Source organism: Mobula birostris, chromosome 14, assembly GCF_030028105.1.
Source record: "Mobula birostris isolate sMobBir1 chromosome 14, sMobBir1.hap1, whole genome shotgun sequence".
NCBI lineage: Eukaryota > Metazoa > Chordata > Chondrichthyes > Myliobatiformes > Myliobatidae > Mobula > Mobula birostris.
The window spans coordinates 38,118,743-38,138,116 of record NC_092383.1 but is presented as its reverse complement, the minus strand read 5'-3'; the positions used below and the strand labels follow the sequence as shown (position 1 = coordinate 38,138,116).

Genomic DNA, 19,374 nt, shown 5'->3' with positions numbered 1-19,374 from the left:
TGTTTCTTTAATAAAACTTTCTTAGTTCCAGTAATCCAGACTCCAACTGAGTGATCCATTTCTGCTGGTTTGGCAACCCAGTTACGGGGTACGTAACAGGAGTTACTGTATGACTCTATACAGGCAGTCCCTGGCTTTCCAACATGTTTTTTTTTCAAAGGTACATTTAATGTCAGAGAAATGTATACAATATACATCCTGAAATGCTTTTCCTTCACAACCATCCATGAAAACAGAGAAGAGCCCCCAAAGAATGAATGACAGTTAAATGTTAGAACCCCAAAGTCCCCCCAGCTCCCCCCTCCCACGCATAAGCAACAGCAAGCAACAATCCCCCCTCCCCCCACCGGCAAAATAAAAGCATCGGCACCTGTCACCAAGCACTCAAGCGTGAGCAAAGCAACAGCAAAGACACAGTCTTGCAGTTACTCCAAAGACTACATTGTTCACCTGGCATTCAGCATAACATAGGCTCTCTCTCTCCCCCTAATAAGGGAGAAAGAGGTGTCTCTGTTTCACAGCAAAAGGGGAGACATAACAAACAACTCGCTGGTTTACGATGTTGAAAGTCCGTTGCCTCACTTTCTCCGAGCTCTGTGCCCAAAGATCTCAGGTCTCTGGGCACACAGCCTTAGATCTTCCATCTCAATAGACAATAGGTGCAGGAGTAGGCCATTCGGCCCTTCGAGCCAGCACCACCATTCACTGTGATCATGGCTGATCATCCACAATCAGTACCCTGTTCCTGCCTTCTCCCTATATCCCTTGACTCCACTATCTTTAAGAGCTCCATCTAACTCTTTTTTGAAAGCATCCAGAGAATTGGCCTCCACTGCCTTCTGAGGCACAGCATTCCACAGATCCACAACTCTCTGGGTGAAAAAGTTTTTCCTCAACTCCATTCTAAATGGCCTACCCTTTATTCTTAACCTGTGGCCTCTGGTTCTGGACTCCCCCAGCATCGTGTCATCTCTCATGACACACCAGTCTCCTGCCTGGACACTGATCTCCAATCGCCCCATCTCCAGAGCTACGAAATCTCGGTCCTCCAAAGATGAGTGAAGCACTTAGGCCAAGCCCTTGGCACGCCGAATAATGGCCATTCCTGAAACCCCAAAAGTGGGTCCCATTCCTGCAAAGAACCATAGTCAGTGCGTAACTTCAGGTCAGGGTCTTCAAAAGAACCCTGAGAGGGAAAAATAGAGATATTAAAGATGGAAATAGAGCCATTTCCAAAGATGCAAGCAAAGGAGACACCGTTTTATGAGTCAATTTTGATGATAAGTTGTAAAATACAATAAAGTCACTTGATAAGAGTACACACACACCCACAGCATTGTAAAGAATGGTGTCAAAGGGGGTCAATTAGCATGACCTTTATTTGTCTTCCCCTTGTCTAGTTTCAGTGGCACAGAATCAGGATGCCCCACACTCAGTGGTCGGTTTTGATGGACCTGAGGTATCAGTCGATGTTACACTGTTGAACAGAGTAGGGTTGCACAGGTAACAAGTGATTGCTTGTCAATGTCCAAAGCAAATCTCATAAGTGGCCTCCCGCAGTGAAACTGGCAGCCTGTGCTCTTAAGAGGCAATGATGACTAATTGCTGTGGGGAGGTTACATGTAAACAGATTTTCTTTTACAAGACTGGTCTTCCTTCAGATGGAATAATATTCATAAGAACTCCTTCATAGGGATGGGATCTCCAAACATTGGGTGTTCATAACCCAGAGAGGGTCTATAACATGTTCCATCACCTTTCTTAAACATAGGTAGAAGTTCCAGTATCCACAGCTTTCCTGCTAAATATTTCTTATGATGTTCTTCCATCCCATCCTGAGGTGTGTCCACCAAATACCCTTCAAAAAGCATTCAATAATTAAGTGACAATCAACTCAGATAACCTTAGTAACTAAAGCACCTAAAGCATTCCCATTACTCAGTGGCTGATTATACGGAGTGGTTCTAGGTGTGAAATTCATGTTCAATCTGTTTGATTTCTGTGCTCTCCAAGGGTAAGGGCATTGGAGCTCTATTGCATATCCTCAGCCTACATCACTGAAACAGATTATCTGCCATTGGTGTTTGCAGGGTATCCTGGCCAGATTGGACAACCCTAAATTACAACTCTTACAAAAGTACGTCAGATCTCGTGAGGCACCCTGGAGCATCTGAAGGGTCATTAAAGGTGATATATAAATGTAAGGATTTCTTATATACATCTAGTACAAGCTCCAGACACAATGATCCTTTCAATGACAACTTTTATTATAATATCATCACTTCACAACAGTTAATTCTGAAATACACTCTGAAATGTTTGGCTTAAAATTCAGCAGAGAATAAATGTATCCCTTCCTCACAATAAGACATCATTAGGATTTTCTTTAAGAGCATAGTGTTTTCAGGGGTCCCCAACCTGCTTTGTGCTTTGGATCAATACCACTAAACAAGAGGTCGGTGGATCCCAGGTTGGATTTAAAAAAGCATTACAAATCACAGCATTCAATCACGAGATGAGCAACCCCATAAGTTGTAAATGTGGACCGAGGGAGCAGTCAGTCAAGAGCAATTCCACCAAGTAATGGTCGCAGGGGAAACTGGGCTGCATCCCTCGGTCTTCAGTCATGGCATGCTCAGTACATCTGAACTGCAGGAAGCACTTTCCCAGCACATTCCCCGAAGCCGACTCGATAACCATTGCCCTGGCAAAATCCTAAAAGCAAAAGGAAAATCATATTAACACTGGAGACGCAGAAGATGACAGATGCTGTAATCTGGAGCAAAAAAGTGCTGGAAGATCTCAGTAGATCAGGCCCATCCCTCTGCCTCCAACAATGCTCCCTGGCCTGCTAAGCTCCTCCAACAGTCTGGTTTCTATTTTACATTGAGTTGCTTTTAACTGCGTCAAGTGTATTTAAAACAAGGTGGAATTACTGTCAGATTATAGATTGTGGCCGAGCCCATTTCCACAGTGAAGGTACTTTGTTGAGGGGTGGTGTGCCCCTTGTTCTCCCTGCCTCGCCACCCAGCTTTTCTCCCTCAGGTAGCACTGATGCCAGGTGATACCTTTGACATTCCCCCTCCCGCACTGAGGCGAGGCAGAGCAAGCTCAGCTGCCAGCTCAATATACAAAGCGCCTGGCGCGCCTGAAAACGGCGTGACTTCACCAGGGCTGTTGCTGGATGCTCACTCACTGCTAGCCCCCCTCTGCTTCACCCTGCTTATCCGATTACCAGGAGCAGCCTCAGTGTCACAGGGAGAGGAGCTTCTGCCTCCATCTCCAGTGACTGGTTCCCTCTCCACCCCTCCCGGCCTCCAGTGCTGCCTGTGTGGGAATTACACATGCTGCCTGCTTCTCAAGGTTCCTCCCACACCCCAAAGATATGGGGGTTAATCAGCCCCTGTTGTTTAGGTGAATGGGGGGGTGGGAGTGAGGGTGATGGATCGTGGGGAGAATAAAATGAGATTCCTGCAAATGAATGCTCAGGTAGTCAGCATGAATTTGGTGGAATGAAGAGCCTGTTTGTGTGTTGTATGACCCCAGGCAGATGCAAGCCTTTTGTTTTCTTTATATGCCGTAGTGATCATTATGTAATTATCTGTCATTTGACTTTCAGAAGATCAAAAACTATTTTCTATTTTTTAAGGGAAGGTTCCTTCTTTCTGTACCAGAGAACAGAGAGAACCACTGAACTCACAGCTCAAGGTAAAGAATTAGAGGCTGAGTATAAAGTATTTCCACCATTTAAAGTTAAATTGGATAGCTATATGGACAGGAAAGGAATGGAGGGTTATGGGCTGGGTGCAGGTCTGTGAGACTAGGTGAGAGTAAGAGTTCGGCACGGACTAGAAGGGCTGAGATGGCCTGTTTCCATGCTGTAATTGTTATATGGTTATTTCCCCGGTACCGCCGGGATTTTCTCTCAGTTACTTATGGAAGGAGGGTGTCACTGACAAAGCCAGCACTTACTGACCAGGAGAAGGGGGCGGTGAGGCAACTTTTGGAACCCGTGCATTCACTCTGTGAATGTGATGTTGGGGTGGGGATTGCAGGACATAGACCTGTGACGAAGATTGCATTCCCAGATCTGATCTGTGGTGTGCAGCTTGGAGAGGAACAGCAGGAGGTAATGTTCCCTTGTACCTGCTCAGTAGCTGCCCTTGTCCTGACACACTAGGTGAGGAAAGGCTCGGGAGAGACCTCAGCAAGTTCTTTCTGTGTGCTTTGCCGCTGCTGTGGAACACTGGTTGAGGGAATGAGGGTTCACGGCCAAGTCCATGCTGACTATCGTCTGCACAGGGTCATACAGCACAGAAGTAGGCCCTTCGTCCCATCAAGTCCATGCTGAGCATCCTTTGTATAGGGGCATACAACACTCATTTGCACCATCAAGCACTCATTTGCACTCATCTCATTTTACTCTCCCCTTATTCCCGTCACAATCAAGTGGGCTGCTTTGTCCAGGATGATGTGGTACTTCTTAGACTATCCAGGCAAGGTGAGAGTGTTCCAAAACTGTCCTGACTTGTGCCCTGTGGATAGTGGAAAGGCTTTAGGGTGGTAGAAGGTGAGTCACTCAGTGCAGGATACCTAGCCATGATATTTGTTTGGAAAGACAAGGCACTGCAGATGCTGAAATAGAGACCTAGACTAATACAGCATGTAAACAGGCCCTTCAGCCCAATCTAACCATTTGCCCAAATTTAGCCCATTTCCCTCAAAATCTTTCCTATTCATGTATTTGTCAAAGTGTCTTTTAAATGCTGTTCTTGTAAATGCTTCAATCACTTCCTCTGGCAACTTCTTCCATAAACAGTACATACCACCCACTTTGTGAAGAACGAGGGTAAGGTAGGTGACCACCCTCCTTATGAGAACCTTGGGTAAGCACCTACCTTTCTACATTCCTTCCTGCATATGGGGTGTTATTTATTTCTCTCCCTACCCTTCCTTGTGTTGTGTGCCTTTGTAAGAGCTATCTGCCTGTAATTTCTCCAGAAGATAAATGGATCACCCTTAAGTTACAAGTTCCAGAGATGACTTGACTTTTTTCCATTATAAGGAAAACTCAGGCCAGCATCAAAGTTTCCTTTTCACTTCAAGCTTGAAGGCCAGCATTTGTCAGTGAAGAAGTCAAAACCAGATAGGAGTGACAAACATTGGCATCAGGAGCAGGAAAAGGCCACTTAGCCCCCCAACCCTGCTCCAATCTTCAATATGATCATGTCTGATTGTAACCCCAACTCTGCATTCCTGTTTATCAGTGATCTACCTCACCTAGATACCATTTTGTATCGACAATATCTCTCTGCACACTTTGAAGAAGAGAATTTCAAAGTTTCACAGCCATCTGAGAGGAAAAATTGCACATCTCTTTCTTAATTGGATGACCATTGATCTTTAAATATTGACACCCATTTCTAGACTCTCTCACAAGAGGAAACATCTCTGAGGACCCTATAAGTTTCAATCAAACTTTTTCTCACCTTTTCTAAATTCCAGCGGGAACAAGCCCAGCCTATCCAATCTTTAGATCATTAAACAACTTGCTTATTCTAGGTTGGAGTTTAGTAAACCTTCTCCGAATCAATTATGACGTATTTAAACAGGAGATCAACACTGTTCACTGTTCTCCAGATGTGGTCTCACCTATACTATATATAAGTGAAGCATTACTTTTTGTATTTAATTTCTCTCATAATAAATGATAACACTTGCAATACCTGGGTATCAGCTTTACGGGGTCTCAGAGAAGCAAGGCAGAAGATAGCAGCATCGAAACAGCAAGCTGCTAGTCTCCCGCCCTCACTGTTGCAGGAGCAACACCTTCCTCCCTCGATGGGGAGAGAGACTGTCTGAGATACCGAAGTGTTAGGATGATTATGGTCTCTTTGGGAGCTTTGCTATGGCTCACATAGTGGGTGGTGGGGGGGGGGGGGGGGGAGGGTGTGATTTGATGCTTTCCCTGGTGCAAGTGGGAGGAGGAGGAGAGGGAGGATTGAAGCTTTTACTGCCACCTGTGTGTAGGAGAGGGAGGGAGGGCTTTGGGGTTCTCATGTTTCTATCAATCATTCTTTGGAGTTTTTTCCCTGTTTCATGGATGTCTGCGTAGAGTAAGAATTTCAGGTTGTATATTATATACATTCTCTGATATTAAATTGAAGAATATCCGGATCCCTCTATGTCTCAGAGCTCTGCAATTTCTCAATATTTAGACATTATACTTTTGAGGTTTTTTTTCCTGGCAATTTGACATTCTCTCACATTATGCTCCATTTGCCAGATCTTTGCCTACTCACTCAACTGGTTGGTTTCTTGTATAATCTTCGGCTGTGGCAAATAATGTGAGGCTGGATTCACGAGAGCCAGCATTAATGATCTTGAGTTCCTATGCAGACGTTTGCGTGGCATGTACATAGCCCAAGGATCAGGGACAGAAGCTGGAAAGCTGAGCACACACAGACCAACAGCTTCAGGGGATATGGACCCCCCCCACCCCCCGCCACCGATTTCTTTACACCTGATGCAAGCCAGTCTGGATTCACAGCCCTCCAGTCCCTGCAAGCCCTGCGATGCCATTTTCTCTGTGGCCGTACCAGTTAGGATAACTTCGTCACCATCCTGAAGAAATTTGCGGTTGTGTCCACTGCCCAGGTCAATGGCTTTTGTTCCCTTCCACGACAGCTCTAGCATTGAACCGAAGTTCTCTGGGCTCTACAGTACACGGCCAGATACATTCCATTACACAATGTTCAAGAACATTTAAAAGCTATCAATTAAGAAAACTGAAAAATTATTAATTATCAAAAGATACAAAATCTTAGACACCATAAAACAGCTTGATCTGAAGTAAGTAATGTGTTAACCAGTGCTCGTCATTCTCACAGTGTAACTGTACTGAGTTTGTGCACCAGGTATCAGAGAGTTAGACAGCACAGAAAAAGTCTTCAGCCAGCCAGTTCCGTGCCAACCACCCATGCATTACACTCGTACAGCACAGAAGGCAGCCCTTCAACCCATCGTGTCTTTTCTGACCATGCAGTAGCAACCAGCATAGATGGGAAAGTCTTGGGGTGGAGATGTCAGCAAAGTTGCATGGAATCCCAAACCTCCTGATACTCACAGGGGAATATGTGGCTCTGCTCATAACCTCCAGCATCTTGTGGCCATTTTGTAACAATTAATCTTGCAAAGTCAGCTGCAGGTTCATATTAAGCGCAGAGAAATGCGGCAAAGATAGTGTATAATCAGTAAGAATACCACACCATTTTCCAGTGTTGTTGGATCTGTGAATATCCATGGATTCTTTTGCCACTGGGTGAGACAGGGATCAGCCTGGTGGCTCTGCACCTGTGTCACAGTTCCAGCATCCTGGATTCCATCCTGACCTTGGACACTTTCGGTGTGGAGTTTGCATGTTTCCACAGTGACTATGTCAGACTCCCTGGGGTGCTCTGGTTTCTTCTCACATCCTAAATTTGTGCTGGCTGGTAGGCCAAATGGCTGCTCTAAATTTCCCCTCGCGTTGGGGGGTGGCAGAAGAATTGGGGAAGAGTTCATAGGTTAAAGGGGAATAAGTGGGTGGGATTGATCTGAGAGCCAAAATAGACTCAATGGACCAAGTGGCCTCCAGTTAGTTGTTAGAAATGTGAGACAGGAGAAAGAGACTGATACTCACATGGCCACTGATAGTTCCAGATGCCAGTAAGTCTCCAGGCCTTATGTTGCACCCATTAATTGTATGGTGAGCCAGCTGTTGCTTCATTGTCCAATACATGTTCTGAGGAAAAGTGAAGAACAGAATTAGAACACATTAATTTCTGTTTTAAAAGAAGTGTATTCAGCAAACCCTATAAAGGCAATTCCCTACATATGTTGGTCACTTTTAATATGCCAAAAGGTCGGAAGGCCATCCTTAAAGGTGTCACCAGAGAACATCTGACAAGGAGATAGGGAGAAGTCACGAGTAACTGGAAGGCAGGTCTTAGGAAATGAATTGCAAGGATGCAGCAAGGAGAAGGGATTGGGGAGGAAGTTCATGGTTTTGGCTGGGTGGCTGACAGCATGGTAAGCAAGTATGGAGTAACAGTGAGGAAGGAGTAATGTCATCACCAGGAATGAGCAAAACACCAGAACACCAGGAAGGCAGAGATACTGGGGGGTGCGGGAGTAGGAAGAGGCTCCACAGACAGAGTAAGGGCATGGAGGGGTTTGAAAGCAAGGATAGTGAGCATGTACAGGTGGGCAGGATTGTCCATCAATGTAGATGGCAGTGTGAAATCTGCAGCCCCACAACATTTGCTCCAGGTATTTGATGGAATGTCAGCAGCTTTTCTCTAACTGTTCCTGATGGGTAACTTCTGCACCAGCAGTGCTAATTCAAATCTCACGCCCTGCACTTCATCCTTAGAGACTGAGACTACTCAAGCACCCATCACATGAGTTCATTCTGTATCTGTTTTGTTTGCTTGGAGCTCCGAAGGTGACCCACCAGAGGGATTCAGGTGAAGGTGTCCTACCAGAGGGACATAGGGTGAACGTGTCCTACCAGAGGGACTAGGGGTGAAGGTGAACTACCAGAGGGACAGGGGTTAAGGTGACACACCAGAGGGATTGGAGTGAAGGTGTCCTACCAGAGGGATTGGGGTGAAGGTGGCCTACCAGAGGGACTGGGATGAAGGTGGCCTACCAGAGGGACAGGGGTGAAGGTGTCCTACCAGAGGGACAGGGGTGAAGGTGTCCTACCAGAGGGACAGGGGTGAAGGTGTCCTACCAGAGGGATTGGGGTGAAGGTGTCCTACCAGAGGGACTGGGGTGAAGGTGACCTCCCAGTGGGATTGGGGTGAAGGTGTCCTACCAGAGGGACTGGGGTGAAGGTGACCTCCCAGTGGGATTGGGGTGAAGGTGACCTACCAGAGGGACAGGGGTGAAGGTGTCCTACCAGAGGGATTGGGGTGAAGGTGTCCTACCAGAGGGATTGGGGTGAAGGTGTCCTACCAGAGGGACTGGGGTGAAGGTGACCTCCCAGTGGGATTGGGGTGAATGTGACCTACCAGAGGGATTGGGGTGAAGGTGACCTACCAGAGGGACACGGGGAGATCCAGAAAATCCAGGTTTTGATTTATGACCTTAATCATTCACACTCAGTTCAAAAAGGCGTACTTTACTCTGTGAGTAGTGGAACCTGTTTGCTTTAAAAGGATATCGCTGGTGCATTCCTTATACGAAGTAGTCTCAGTTTCAGCTGAGCTTTAATTTAATCGGAGTGTTGATGACACACTGTAGAGTTTTGGATCACAAACCAGACTCGTGCATTGTCTGAGAGTGCCCTCCGCACCCAACTCATTCCCTGCCTCCTCTGCTCCGGCCTCCACAGCTCGATACTGATGACCAGCGCCCTCTGCACCATTACACCTCCTGACTTCCGGACCGGCGACTCCCCTGCTCCGTCACCGCTGCCGAACCCCTCTGCTCCGCAGTGGCTTTCTGCCCCTTTGTACCAATCCTGGCTTCTGATCTCTCCTGATTGTTGGCAGTTCCTGCTCCCCCTGCACATCATCAGCTGCTCCACTGCTCAGCAACGCAGCAATGAAACTTCCACACTCCTTGCCCGACCTCCACTGTAAGTGCCAATTACACTAACGTTTCCCTCCGGCAATTTCACGATTACTTTGGGAGCTACAGATCTGATATCAATAGCAACCTTAGTGCAATTCAATTTCTGTGCAATCCAGCCCATGTCTGGAGGCTGAAAGCTCAGTAACCAGAGGATTCAGGGCTGAGGAGTCACGGACAGCAGTAGAAGTGTTTCTAGAGTCAGGGACACCCTCCTGGAGGGAATGATAAAGCAGATTCATCTGTAATTTTCAGGAGGGATGTTGTGATGTCGAAGTGTTGGGATGGACAGTGGTTTCTGATTGATTTTTGATCATGGTCTCCGAGGACTTGTTGTTACTTGCATAGTTGGGGCGGAGTCAGAGAGTCTGAACCGTTTGCTGGAACAAGTGGAGGGAGGAGGAGGGCGAGGGTTGATTCTTTGGGGCTGCTTGTGCGTGGGGTGGCTTTGGGGTTCTCATGTTCTCTGTCTTTCATTCTTTGGGGTTTGTTTTTTCCCTCTGTTTTGTGAATATCTGTGAAGAGCAATAATTTCAGGCTGTATACTGTATATGGTCTCTGACATTAAATTGAATAATTGGAAGTTTATTTAAATCAGAAAATTCTATGCTGTTGCTGGTAAAGTGCAAAACAGGTTGGGTAGTTGTCTGGGGCAAGATGGGCTGATTGGCCTGCTGTGGGGTTGTAGGATTCAGTGACTGGAAAATGATGGGATGCAGGGCACCAATCTCACCTTGAAGTTGGTCCGGCAGATAGTTGCCTTTTCTGCCATCTCTTCACCTGCACCAACACAAAAAAAATTCTTGAAGCCAGATCAGATATCAATAGTTTGATTAATTGAATTACTGGATTAAAAAAGTCAATGGAATAGCAAAAATGCGTCATAGAAATTTATTTGTATTTTTAAACAGATTCAAGCACACAAGGGCGAACATTAAACTTTATGAAGTATTTGATAGATTACATCCCCTAAGCAAACATCATTCTTTGTACATTTAGAAAACAGACTGTTCCATTAAAACAAATTGTAGTTTCTTCCCTCTGAGACAAGGGCTTCCAACAAAACAAAGACCTTTTTCTCAGTCAACTGACTTCCAATAAATCCAGTGAGGTAAAACGTCAGCTCCAGGTGGGTGATTGCAAGAAGCATAGCTAGAGCACTGATTCAGCCCAATTTGACTGGACATTGGCTAACTCTTATCTGGATATGTCTTCCCTATTCCCATTTCAAGAACCTTCCTCCTATTATTAATCTTTTTCAAATCTGCTTCTAATTCCTCTCTTCATGAAATTTTCATCTCCGAGTCAATATCTTTGGGCAGTATTTCTAATATCTCATGCTATCAACTTTTAAAGCATCCAGTGTTTCAATTTCCTCCTCGTTCACTGTTACTTTATTAGCACCCTCCTCCCTGGTAATGACAGTTGCAAAGTACTCTCCCAGCACTTGAACACTGACCTGAGAATTCATGTACAGGTTCCCATTCTTATCCTTCATTAGGAACCAATCCTTTCCATCAGTAACTGAAATGAAACACCCTCACTAGGTAAAGGGATGTCCCCAGGTTAGAAACGGCCAACTTATAGACACCGTATATATGAGCAAGCTCCCATGATGTTATTAAGTTCAAAAGTGTGTGATGTACATACCCACGTCTGTTCCTAGCTCTCTCCCTCTCCCCACCCTCTGGAGGTACTGTAGTGGGACAGTTACCATACTGAGTGATTTGCAGTACTTTTGGACTAACGGACGCTTGCTAAAATGGAACCCATCATTAGCTGGGAACAGCCTGTATTTACAAATTGATGTTGATAAATAAGGTTACAATATTGAATTTTTAAAAAAATTATCAATTGATTTCATTGCCCCAAATTTAAAAAGTGACGCATGACACATAGAAGTTTTCTGTAACTCACCTTTAATGGAAACAAAAAGGTTGATGTCAAATGTGTACGGATCTTCACTTTGTAGGTAGGGCAAAGGCGTGGGATCCTATACAATCCAAACATCAACACAATGAAGTCAACTGACATTCCAAGCTGCATTAGATACTTAAAACTCAACACCCACTCCGTCAGAGTCTTGATTCTGTGCTTAAATACAGTAATGGATGTCTACTGGGCTAGCAAAGGGGTGGAGGGCTTAGCTGGAATACCAGATAAATATCTGTTTTTGCCAAGTAGGATTGCACCAAATTCTGGGCGGAAAGAAGATGGCAGAGATAATTATGGCGAAAAATGATGAGGAGAAGGTGCAGAAAAAAACAGGCAATATTGAGGAAGGTGTGAAGGCAGCACAATCTCTTAATTCCCCCTGGACACAGGGGAATTGCCAGGAGAGGTTCAATACCCTTGCTCAAAGCAAGGTTCAAGGTCATGTCTGGCAATCACAAGATGGTCAGTTAACTTCAGTGGTGGGGAAGCATTTAGAAACAGTATGATGGACAATGCTAATATGCATTTGCAGAAGCCAGAGTTGATAAAAGTCCTCCAAAGTGTATTTATGTAAGGCTGAATGAGCCTTTTGATTGGGTAACAAAGCAGGTTGAAGGGAATATTCTCATTTTTTTTTTCCAGTCCTGATGAAGGGTCTCAGCCTGAAACATTGAAGGTACTCTTTTCCATAGATGTTGCCTGTCTTGCTGAGTTCCTCCAGCATTTTGTGTGTGGCATTGAAGGGAATACTTCTCAGCCTTGAAAAGATAGCCAGGGGTGTTCTCCAGAGCTCAGTGCTGACACTCTCCTTTCTGTGATGCATATCGATGACCGGGATATGCAGGTAGAATCTCTTTTGCAGATGTCAGGACACTAGTGAATCGAGATGTAGATCCAAAAGGTGTGTGGGTCTGTACAGGGTGTAGGTGCATCTGCATTTTTGAAAGTAGCAAGGCATGCTGAGAGTGTGGCTTGTAAAACACATGGTGATCCAGGATTCACAACCCAAGCACAGAGTATACAAGTAGAAGGTTTAGCTGAGATATGCACACCAAATGCTGGAGGAGCTCAGCAGGTCAGGCAGCATCTACGGAGATGAATGAACAGTTAATGTTTTGGGCTGAGATCCTTCATCAGACTGCGAAGGAAGGGGGAAGAAGCCAGAAGCAGGTTAAGCTGAGCTGTTGTAAAATGCTGGCCAGCTCAACACTAGACCAGACTATTGTCTCCAATTCAAATCATCCAGCTATAGGGGGACTTGAAGGTGAGAGAGTGCCGACGTGATGGCTGCAGGTTGGGGCATCTCAGCTCCAGGGTTACATGGGAAGTTGGGTCGTTCTCCTGGAAGACGACAGAGTCATCAGTTTAATTCAGGGTAAACAGAGAGAAGCAGTTCCCATAAATGGGTGCTTCAAAGAATGGGGCCACTCTGTAAGAATTCTCAGCAAACGTACAAGGCGGGGTGAGGCGTAGTTGTGAACAAAAGGTTTAATATACGCAGAGAGTGACGATGGCTTAGAGCCTGGTGTCCAGATGGGTGTGGAAGCAGAATCAGTGAAGTTCTGACAGGGAACTCAATACAGATTTACAGGGCAAGAGCAGGGCAATGGAAGCTCAAACAACAGGAATTCTGCAGATGCTGGAAATTCAAGCAACACACATCAAAGTTGCTGGTGAACGCAGCAGGCCAGGCAGCATCTCTAGGAAGAGGTACAGTCGACGTTTCAGACCAAGACCCTTCGTCAGGACTAACTGAAGGAAGAGTGAGTAAGGGATTTGAAAGTTGGAGGGAGAGGGGGAGATCCAAAATGATAGGAGAAGACAGGAGGGGGAGGGATAGAGCCAAGAGCTGGACAGGTGATAGGAAAAGGGATACGAGAGGATCATGGGACAGGAGGTCCGGGAAGAAAGACAAGGGGGGGGGAACCAGAGGATGGGCAAGGGGTATATTCAGAGGGACAGAGGGAGAAAAAGGAGAGTGAGAGAAAGAATGTGTGCATAAAAATAAGTAACAGATGGGGTACGAGGGGGAGGTGGGGCACCAGCGGAAGTTAGAGAAGTGGATGTTCATGCCATCAGGTTGGAGGCTACCCAGACGGAATATAAGGTGCCGTTCCTCCAACCTGAGTGTGGCCCCATCTCTACAGCAGAGGAGGCTGTGGACAGACACGTCAGAATGGGAATAGGACGCGGAACCAAAATGTGTGGCCACTGGGAGATCCCACCCTCTCCGGCGGACAGAGCGTAGGTGTTCAGCAAAGCGGTCTCCCAGTCTGCGTTGGGTCACGCCGATATATAGAAGGCCACATCGGGAGCACCGGACACAGTATATTACCCCAGCCAACTCAGAGGTGAAGTGTTGCCTCACCTGGAAGGACTGTTTGGGGCCCTGAATGGTGGTAAGGGAGGAAGTGTAAGGGCATGTGTAGCACTTGTTCCGCTTACACGGATAAGTGCCAGACTTGTTCTGCTTACACGGATAAGTGCTAGAACTTACAAGTTCCGTGTAAGCGGAACAAGTGCTACACATGCCCTTACACTTCCTCCCTTACCACCATTCAGGGCCCCAAACAGTCCTTCCAGGTGAGGCAACACTTCACCTGTGAGTCGACTGGGGTGATATACTGTGTCCGGTGCTCCCGATGTGGCCTTCTATATATTGGCGAGACCCGACGCAGACTGGGAGACCGCTTTGCTGAACATCTACGCTCTGTCCGCCAGAGAAAGCAGGATCTCCCAGTGGCCACACATTTTAATTCCACATGTCTATCCACGGCCTCCTCTACTGTAGAGATGGGGCCACACTCAGGTTGGAGGAACACCTTATATTCCGTCTGGGTAGCCTCCAACCTGATGGCGTGAACATCGACATCTCTAACTTCCGCTAATGCCCCACCTCCCCCTCGTACCCCATCTGTTACTTATTTTTATACACACATTCTTTCTCTCACTCTCCTTTTTCTCCCTCTGTCCCTCTGACTATACCCCTTGCCCATCCTCTGGGTCCCCCCCCCCCTTGTCTTTCTCCCTGGGCCTCCTGTCCCATGATCCTCTCGTATCCCTTTTGCCTATCACCTGTCCAGCTCTTGGCTCCATCCCTCCCCCTCCTGGCTTCTCCTATCATTTTGGATCTCCCCCTCCCCTTCTCACTTTCAAATCTCTTACTAGCTCTTCCTTCAGTTAGTCCTGACGAAGGGTCTCGGTCTGAAACGTCGACTGTACCTCTTCCTAGAGATGCTGCCTGGCCTGCTGCGTTCACCAGCAACTTTTATGTGTGTTGCAATGGAAGCTGATGGGATTGTTCCACAGGCGGCTAGCAGAGATGGGCCAAATGGATAGAGTATTTGGTAGTGGTTCAAGGAAAGCACTCCCACTTTGAACTCAACACAACGTGGGTCCAAGTTTCCAAAGCAGAGTGTTGAGCACAAGATCCAGACTGGGTCTGCATTGCTGAAGAGAGCAGTGGCAGGGAAAGTCAAACCAAGAAGATTGCAGACAATAAATATTCCAATGTACAATCCCAGAGAGCATTGGTAGCTGTCTGCCATCTAACAAACGATACTTCATCCTCCACCATCATTACTGAAATCTGATATTTATTTCATTGTGGCCTGCGGTAAACTGCCGCAGTAAATTAACCGCAATCTTTTACAACAGAGGCCACACCTCAAAGCCAAGCTTTCATTCTAATCAAGTAAATCAGGAATATTGTTATAGTTAAACTGACATGAAGCCAGCCAGTTACCTAGTAACCTTGCCATTTACCTGTACTGGATTGGCCACTACAAAGGGCAGCAAGGCTTCCATTGTTACGACCCAGGGAGAGATGGTCGTTCCAAAACTCTTCCCCAGAAATGGTCCAAGGGGAACATATTCCCATTTTTGAATATCTCGGGCTGTAAAATAGAAAACCAGCTTCAGGCTGAAAGCAGCAAGCGATAGCAAGGTGAAGCAGCCTTGGCACTAATCTCTCTCTCCCTCTCTCCAAGTTCTACCAAGTTACAATCCTTTGAATGAACCAAGTTTTAACAGTGACATTTTTGACAACAAGGCAAGGCAATATTTGGATGGACTGAGGCTCACAGGGAAGGTTAAATACTGGCTGAGTGTGAGAACAGTGGATAAAATCAGAATGCATCAGGACGTGTACATGAATCCAGTAATCTCAGCCCAACATTCTGAGTAAAGACGGGAAGATTGGAATGACATTGGAATGATAGTGTGCACGTAGCATGGGAAAGAGGAGGTGAGCAAGGATGGGGGCAGGTTAGGAATGTGAATGCAGGCTGCAGATAGGCGTGGGGGTGGGAGAACAGATGGTGCGGAGTGATGGTCGGATTGAAGATGTGGACTGAGAATAGAGATGAGAAGATCAGTTTCATGATGAAAATGAAGATAGAAGTTCAAATCAAGATCAGAGCACAATATAAAGGTAGCCAGAAATATGACAGTAAGAGTTTCCACTGATATTTAAAAAGAGCTGACAAGGTGAACATTGGTCCTACAGAATGCAATTCTGGGAAATTAACTTTGGGAAACAAGTAGATGGAGGTTGTATTGAGTGGTCATTAACCTTCCGTCCGGAGGATACAAGTAACATCATAATAACTCCAATTAGGAACTGAAAGGAATGGAGGAGCTCAAGGAAATTATAATCACCCCTCCCCAGTGTCCAGACTTCTCTCATCATTTTGTCTACTTACTGAGGATGTGGGCTGTGGTTGAGGCTTCTGGGAGGTTGGCAGGAACGTGGAGTTGAGGTTTACATTCAAAGAAGTCAAGATCTTATAAAATGGGGCAACAGACCCAAGGCAGGGAGAACTAACCCAGAAAGAGCCAGGCATTAGATTCAGTTCTGGGGATGATAACTGAAGAAGACCAACAATTAAGTAGCAGCAGTTTGGTGGTAATAGAAGATATGACAGGCCAATGAGAGAACATGATTGGGACTGGTCAATGGCATAGGGAGCACAGGTTCTGTAGGGGCCTTGAAAGTTCTAACTAGTTCCATTAACACCAGGAAGAAAAATATGATGCATCATCCTTCCTGTTTCCAGCAGTGAATGACCTGCTGGGCATTCCCCAGCCTTCTACCCTTTCCATTCCAGACATCCAGAACTAACTTCCAGAGCAGCATGAGCAGAATGACATAAGAAACTACGATTACGGTTTCAAGCATCGTACTTAGACAAATCTCTTTCTCATGCACATCATGGGTTTTTTCCACAACGGACATAACACCTGACTGGGGAGACAATGACGAAACGGTCAGCTTACCACTCCAATCGTTCATAAGAACCATGCCAAAGATATGCTCATGTGCCTGGGATATGGGGATAGGCTCTCCCAACTTGTTGCCTGGTCCTATAAAGAAGCCCTAATTTAGGAAGAAAAAAAGATGAGAAGTTACAGTTTGTTTTCCTTCTGATTATCACAAGCACAAAGCATATAACCATATAACAATTACAGCATGGGAACAGGCCATCTCGGTCCTTCTAGTCCATGCCGAACCCTTACTCTCACCTAGACCCACTGATCTGCACTCAGCCAATAACCCTCCATTCCTTTCCTGTCCATATATCTATCCAATTTAACTTTAAATGACAACATCAAACCTGCCTCAACCACTTCTGCTGGAAGCCCGTTCCACACAGCTACCACTCTCTGAGTAAAGAAATTCTCCTTCATGTTACCCCTAAACTTTTGCCCTTTAACTCTCAACTCATGTCCTCTTGTTTGAATCTCCCCCACTCTCAATGGAAAAAGCCTATCCACATCAACTCTATCTATCCCCCTCATAATTTTAAATACCTCTATCAAGTCCCCCCTCAACCTTCTACACTCCAAAGAATAAAGACCTAACTTGTTCAACCTTTTTCTGTAACTTCATTCTAGTAAACAACAGGAATTCTGCAGATGCTGGAAATTCAAGCAACACACATCAAAGTTGCTGGTGAACGCAGCAGGCCAGGCAGCATCTCTAGGAAGAGGTGCAGTCGACGTTTCAGGCCGAGACCCTTCGTCAGGACTAACTGAAGGAAGAGTGAGTAAGGGATTTGAAAGTAGGAGGGGGAGGGGGAGATCCAAAATGATAGGAGAAGACAGGAGGGGGAGGGATGGAGCCAAGAGCTGGACAGGTGATAGGCAAAAGGGATAGGAGAGGGTCATGGGACAGGAGGTCTGGGAAGAAAGACAAGGGGGGGAGGGACCCAGAGGATGGGCAAGGGGTATATTCAGAGGGACAGAGGGAGAAAAAGGAGAGTGAGAGAAAGAATGTGTGTATAAAAATAAGTAACAGATGAGGTACGAGGGGGAGGTGGGGCACCAGCGGAAGTTAGAGAAGTCGATGTTCATGCCATCAGGTTGGAGGCTACCCAGACGGAATATAAGGTGTTCCTCCAACCTGAGTGTGGCCCCATCTCTACAGTAGAGGAGGCCGTGGATAGACATGTGGAATTAAAATGTGTGGCCACTGGGAGATCCTGCTTTCTCTGGCGGACAGAGCGTAGATGTTCAGCAAAGCGGTCTCCCAGTCTGCGTCGGGTCTCGCCAATATATAGAAGGCCACATCGGGAGCACCGGACACAGTATATCACCCCAGTCGACTCACAGGTGAAGTGTTGCCTCACCTGGAAGGACTGTTTGGGGCCCTGAATGGTGGTAAGGGAGGAAGTGTAAGGGCATGTGTAGCACTTGTTCCGCTTACACGGATAAGTGCCAGGAGGGAGATCAGTGGGGAGGGATGGGGGGGGACGAATGGACAAGGGAGTTGCATAGGGAGCGATCCCTGCGGAATGCAGAGAGTGGGGGGGAGGGAAAGATGTGCTTAGTGGTGGGATCCCGTTGGAGGTGGCGGAAGTTACGGAGAATAATATGTTGGACCCGGAGGCTGGTGGGGTGGTAGGTGAGGACCAGGGGAACCCTATTCCTAGTGGGGTGGCGGGAGGATGGAGTGAGAGCAGATATACGTTTAATGGGGGAGATGCGTTTAAGAGCAGAGTTGATAGTGGAGGAAGGGAAGTCCCTTTCTTTAAAAAAGGAAGACATCTCCCTCGTCCTAGAATGAAAAGCCTCATCCTGAGAGCAGATGCGGCGGAGACGGAGGAGTTGCGAGAAGGGGATGGCATTTTTGCAAGAGACAGGGTGAGAAGAGGAATAGTCCAGATAGCTGTGAGAGTCAGTAGGCTTATAGTAAACATCAATGGATAAGCTGTCTCCAGAGACAGAGACAGAAAGATCTAGAAAGGGGAGGGAGGTGTCAGAAATGGACCAGGTAAACTTGAGGGCAGGGTGAAAGTTGGAGGCAAATTTAATAAAGTCAACGAGTTCTGCATGCATGCAGGAAGCAGTGCCAATGCAGTCGTCGATGTAGCGAAGGAAAAGTGGGGGACAGATACCAGAATAGGCACGGAATATACAACCCCATCATCTAGATCATTTATATGACAAACAACATTGGACTCAGTACAGATCCCCGAGGCACACCACAAGACACCGTCCTCCAATCTGACACACAGTTATCCACCACTACTCTCTGGTGTCTCCCATCCAGCCACTGCTGAATCCATTTTACTACTTTGATATTAATACCGAACGATTGAACCTTCCTAACTAACCTTCCATGTGGAACCTTGTCAAAGGTCTTACTGAAGTCCCTATAGACAACATCCTCCGCTTTACCCTTGTCAACTTTCCTAGTAACCTCATCAAAAATTTCAATAAGGTTTGTCAAACATGACCTTCCACACACAAATCCATGTTGACTGTTCCTAATCAGACCCTGTCTATCCAGATAATTATATATACCATCTCTAAGAATAC

The 19,374-nt window shown here is 46.3% G+C and overlaps 1 protein-coding gene across 1 annotated transcript in view; it reads right to left on the bottom strand.

Annotated features, from left to right (window-relative positions):
- Window positions 1-2,246: 2,246 nt before the first annotated feature.
- fah (fumarylacetoacetate hydrolase (fumarylacetoacetase)) overlaps window positions 2,247-19,374 on the bottom strand; it is a 71,764-nt gene continuing 54,636 nt past the window's right edge. Inside the window, exons 8-14 of the mRNA XM_072278400.1 lie at window positions 16,831-16,930; window positions 15,319-15,449; window positions 11,536-11,611; window positions 10,352-10,398; window positions 7,682-7,783; window positions 6,600-6,717; window positions 2,247-2,715 (exon numbers count right to left, since the gene is read on the bottom strand). Of these exons, the coding sequence (XP_072134501.1) occupies window positions 2,636-2,715; window positions 6,600-6,717; window positions 7,682-7,783; window positions 10,352-10,398; window positions 11,536-11,611; window positions 15,319-15,449; window positions 16,831-16,930 (654 nt within the window). The 3' untranslated portion in view covers window positions 2,247-2,635. The remainder of the gene's footprint in view (window positions 2,716-6,599; window positions 6,718-7,681; window positions 7,784-10,351; window positions 10,399-11,535; window positions 11,612-15,318; window positions 15,450-16,830; window positions 16,931-19,374) is intronic.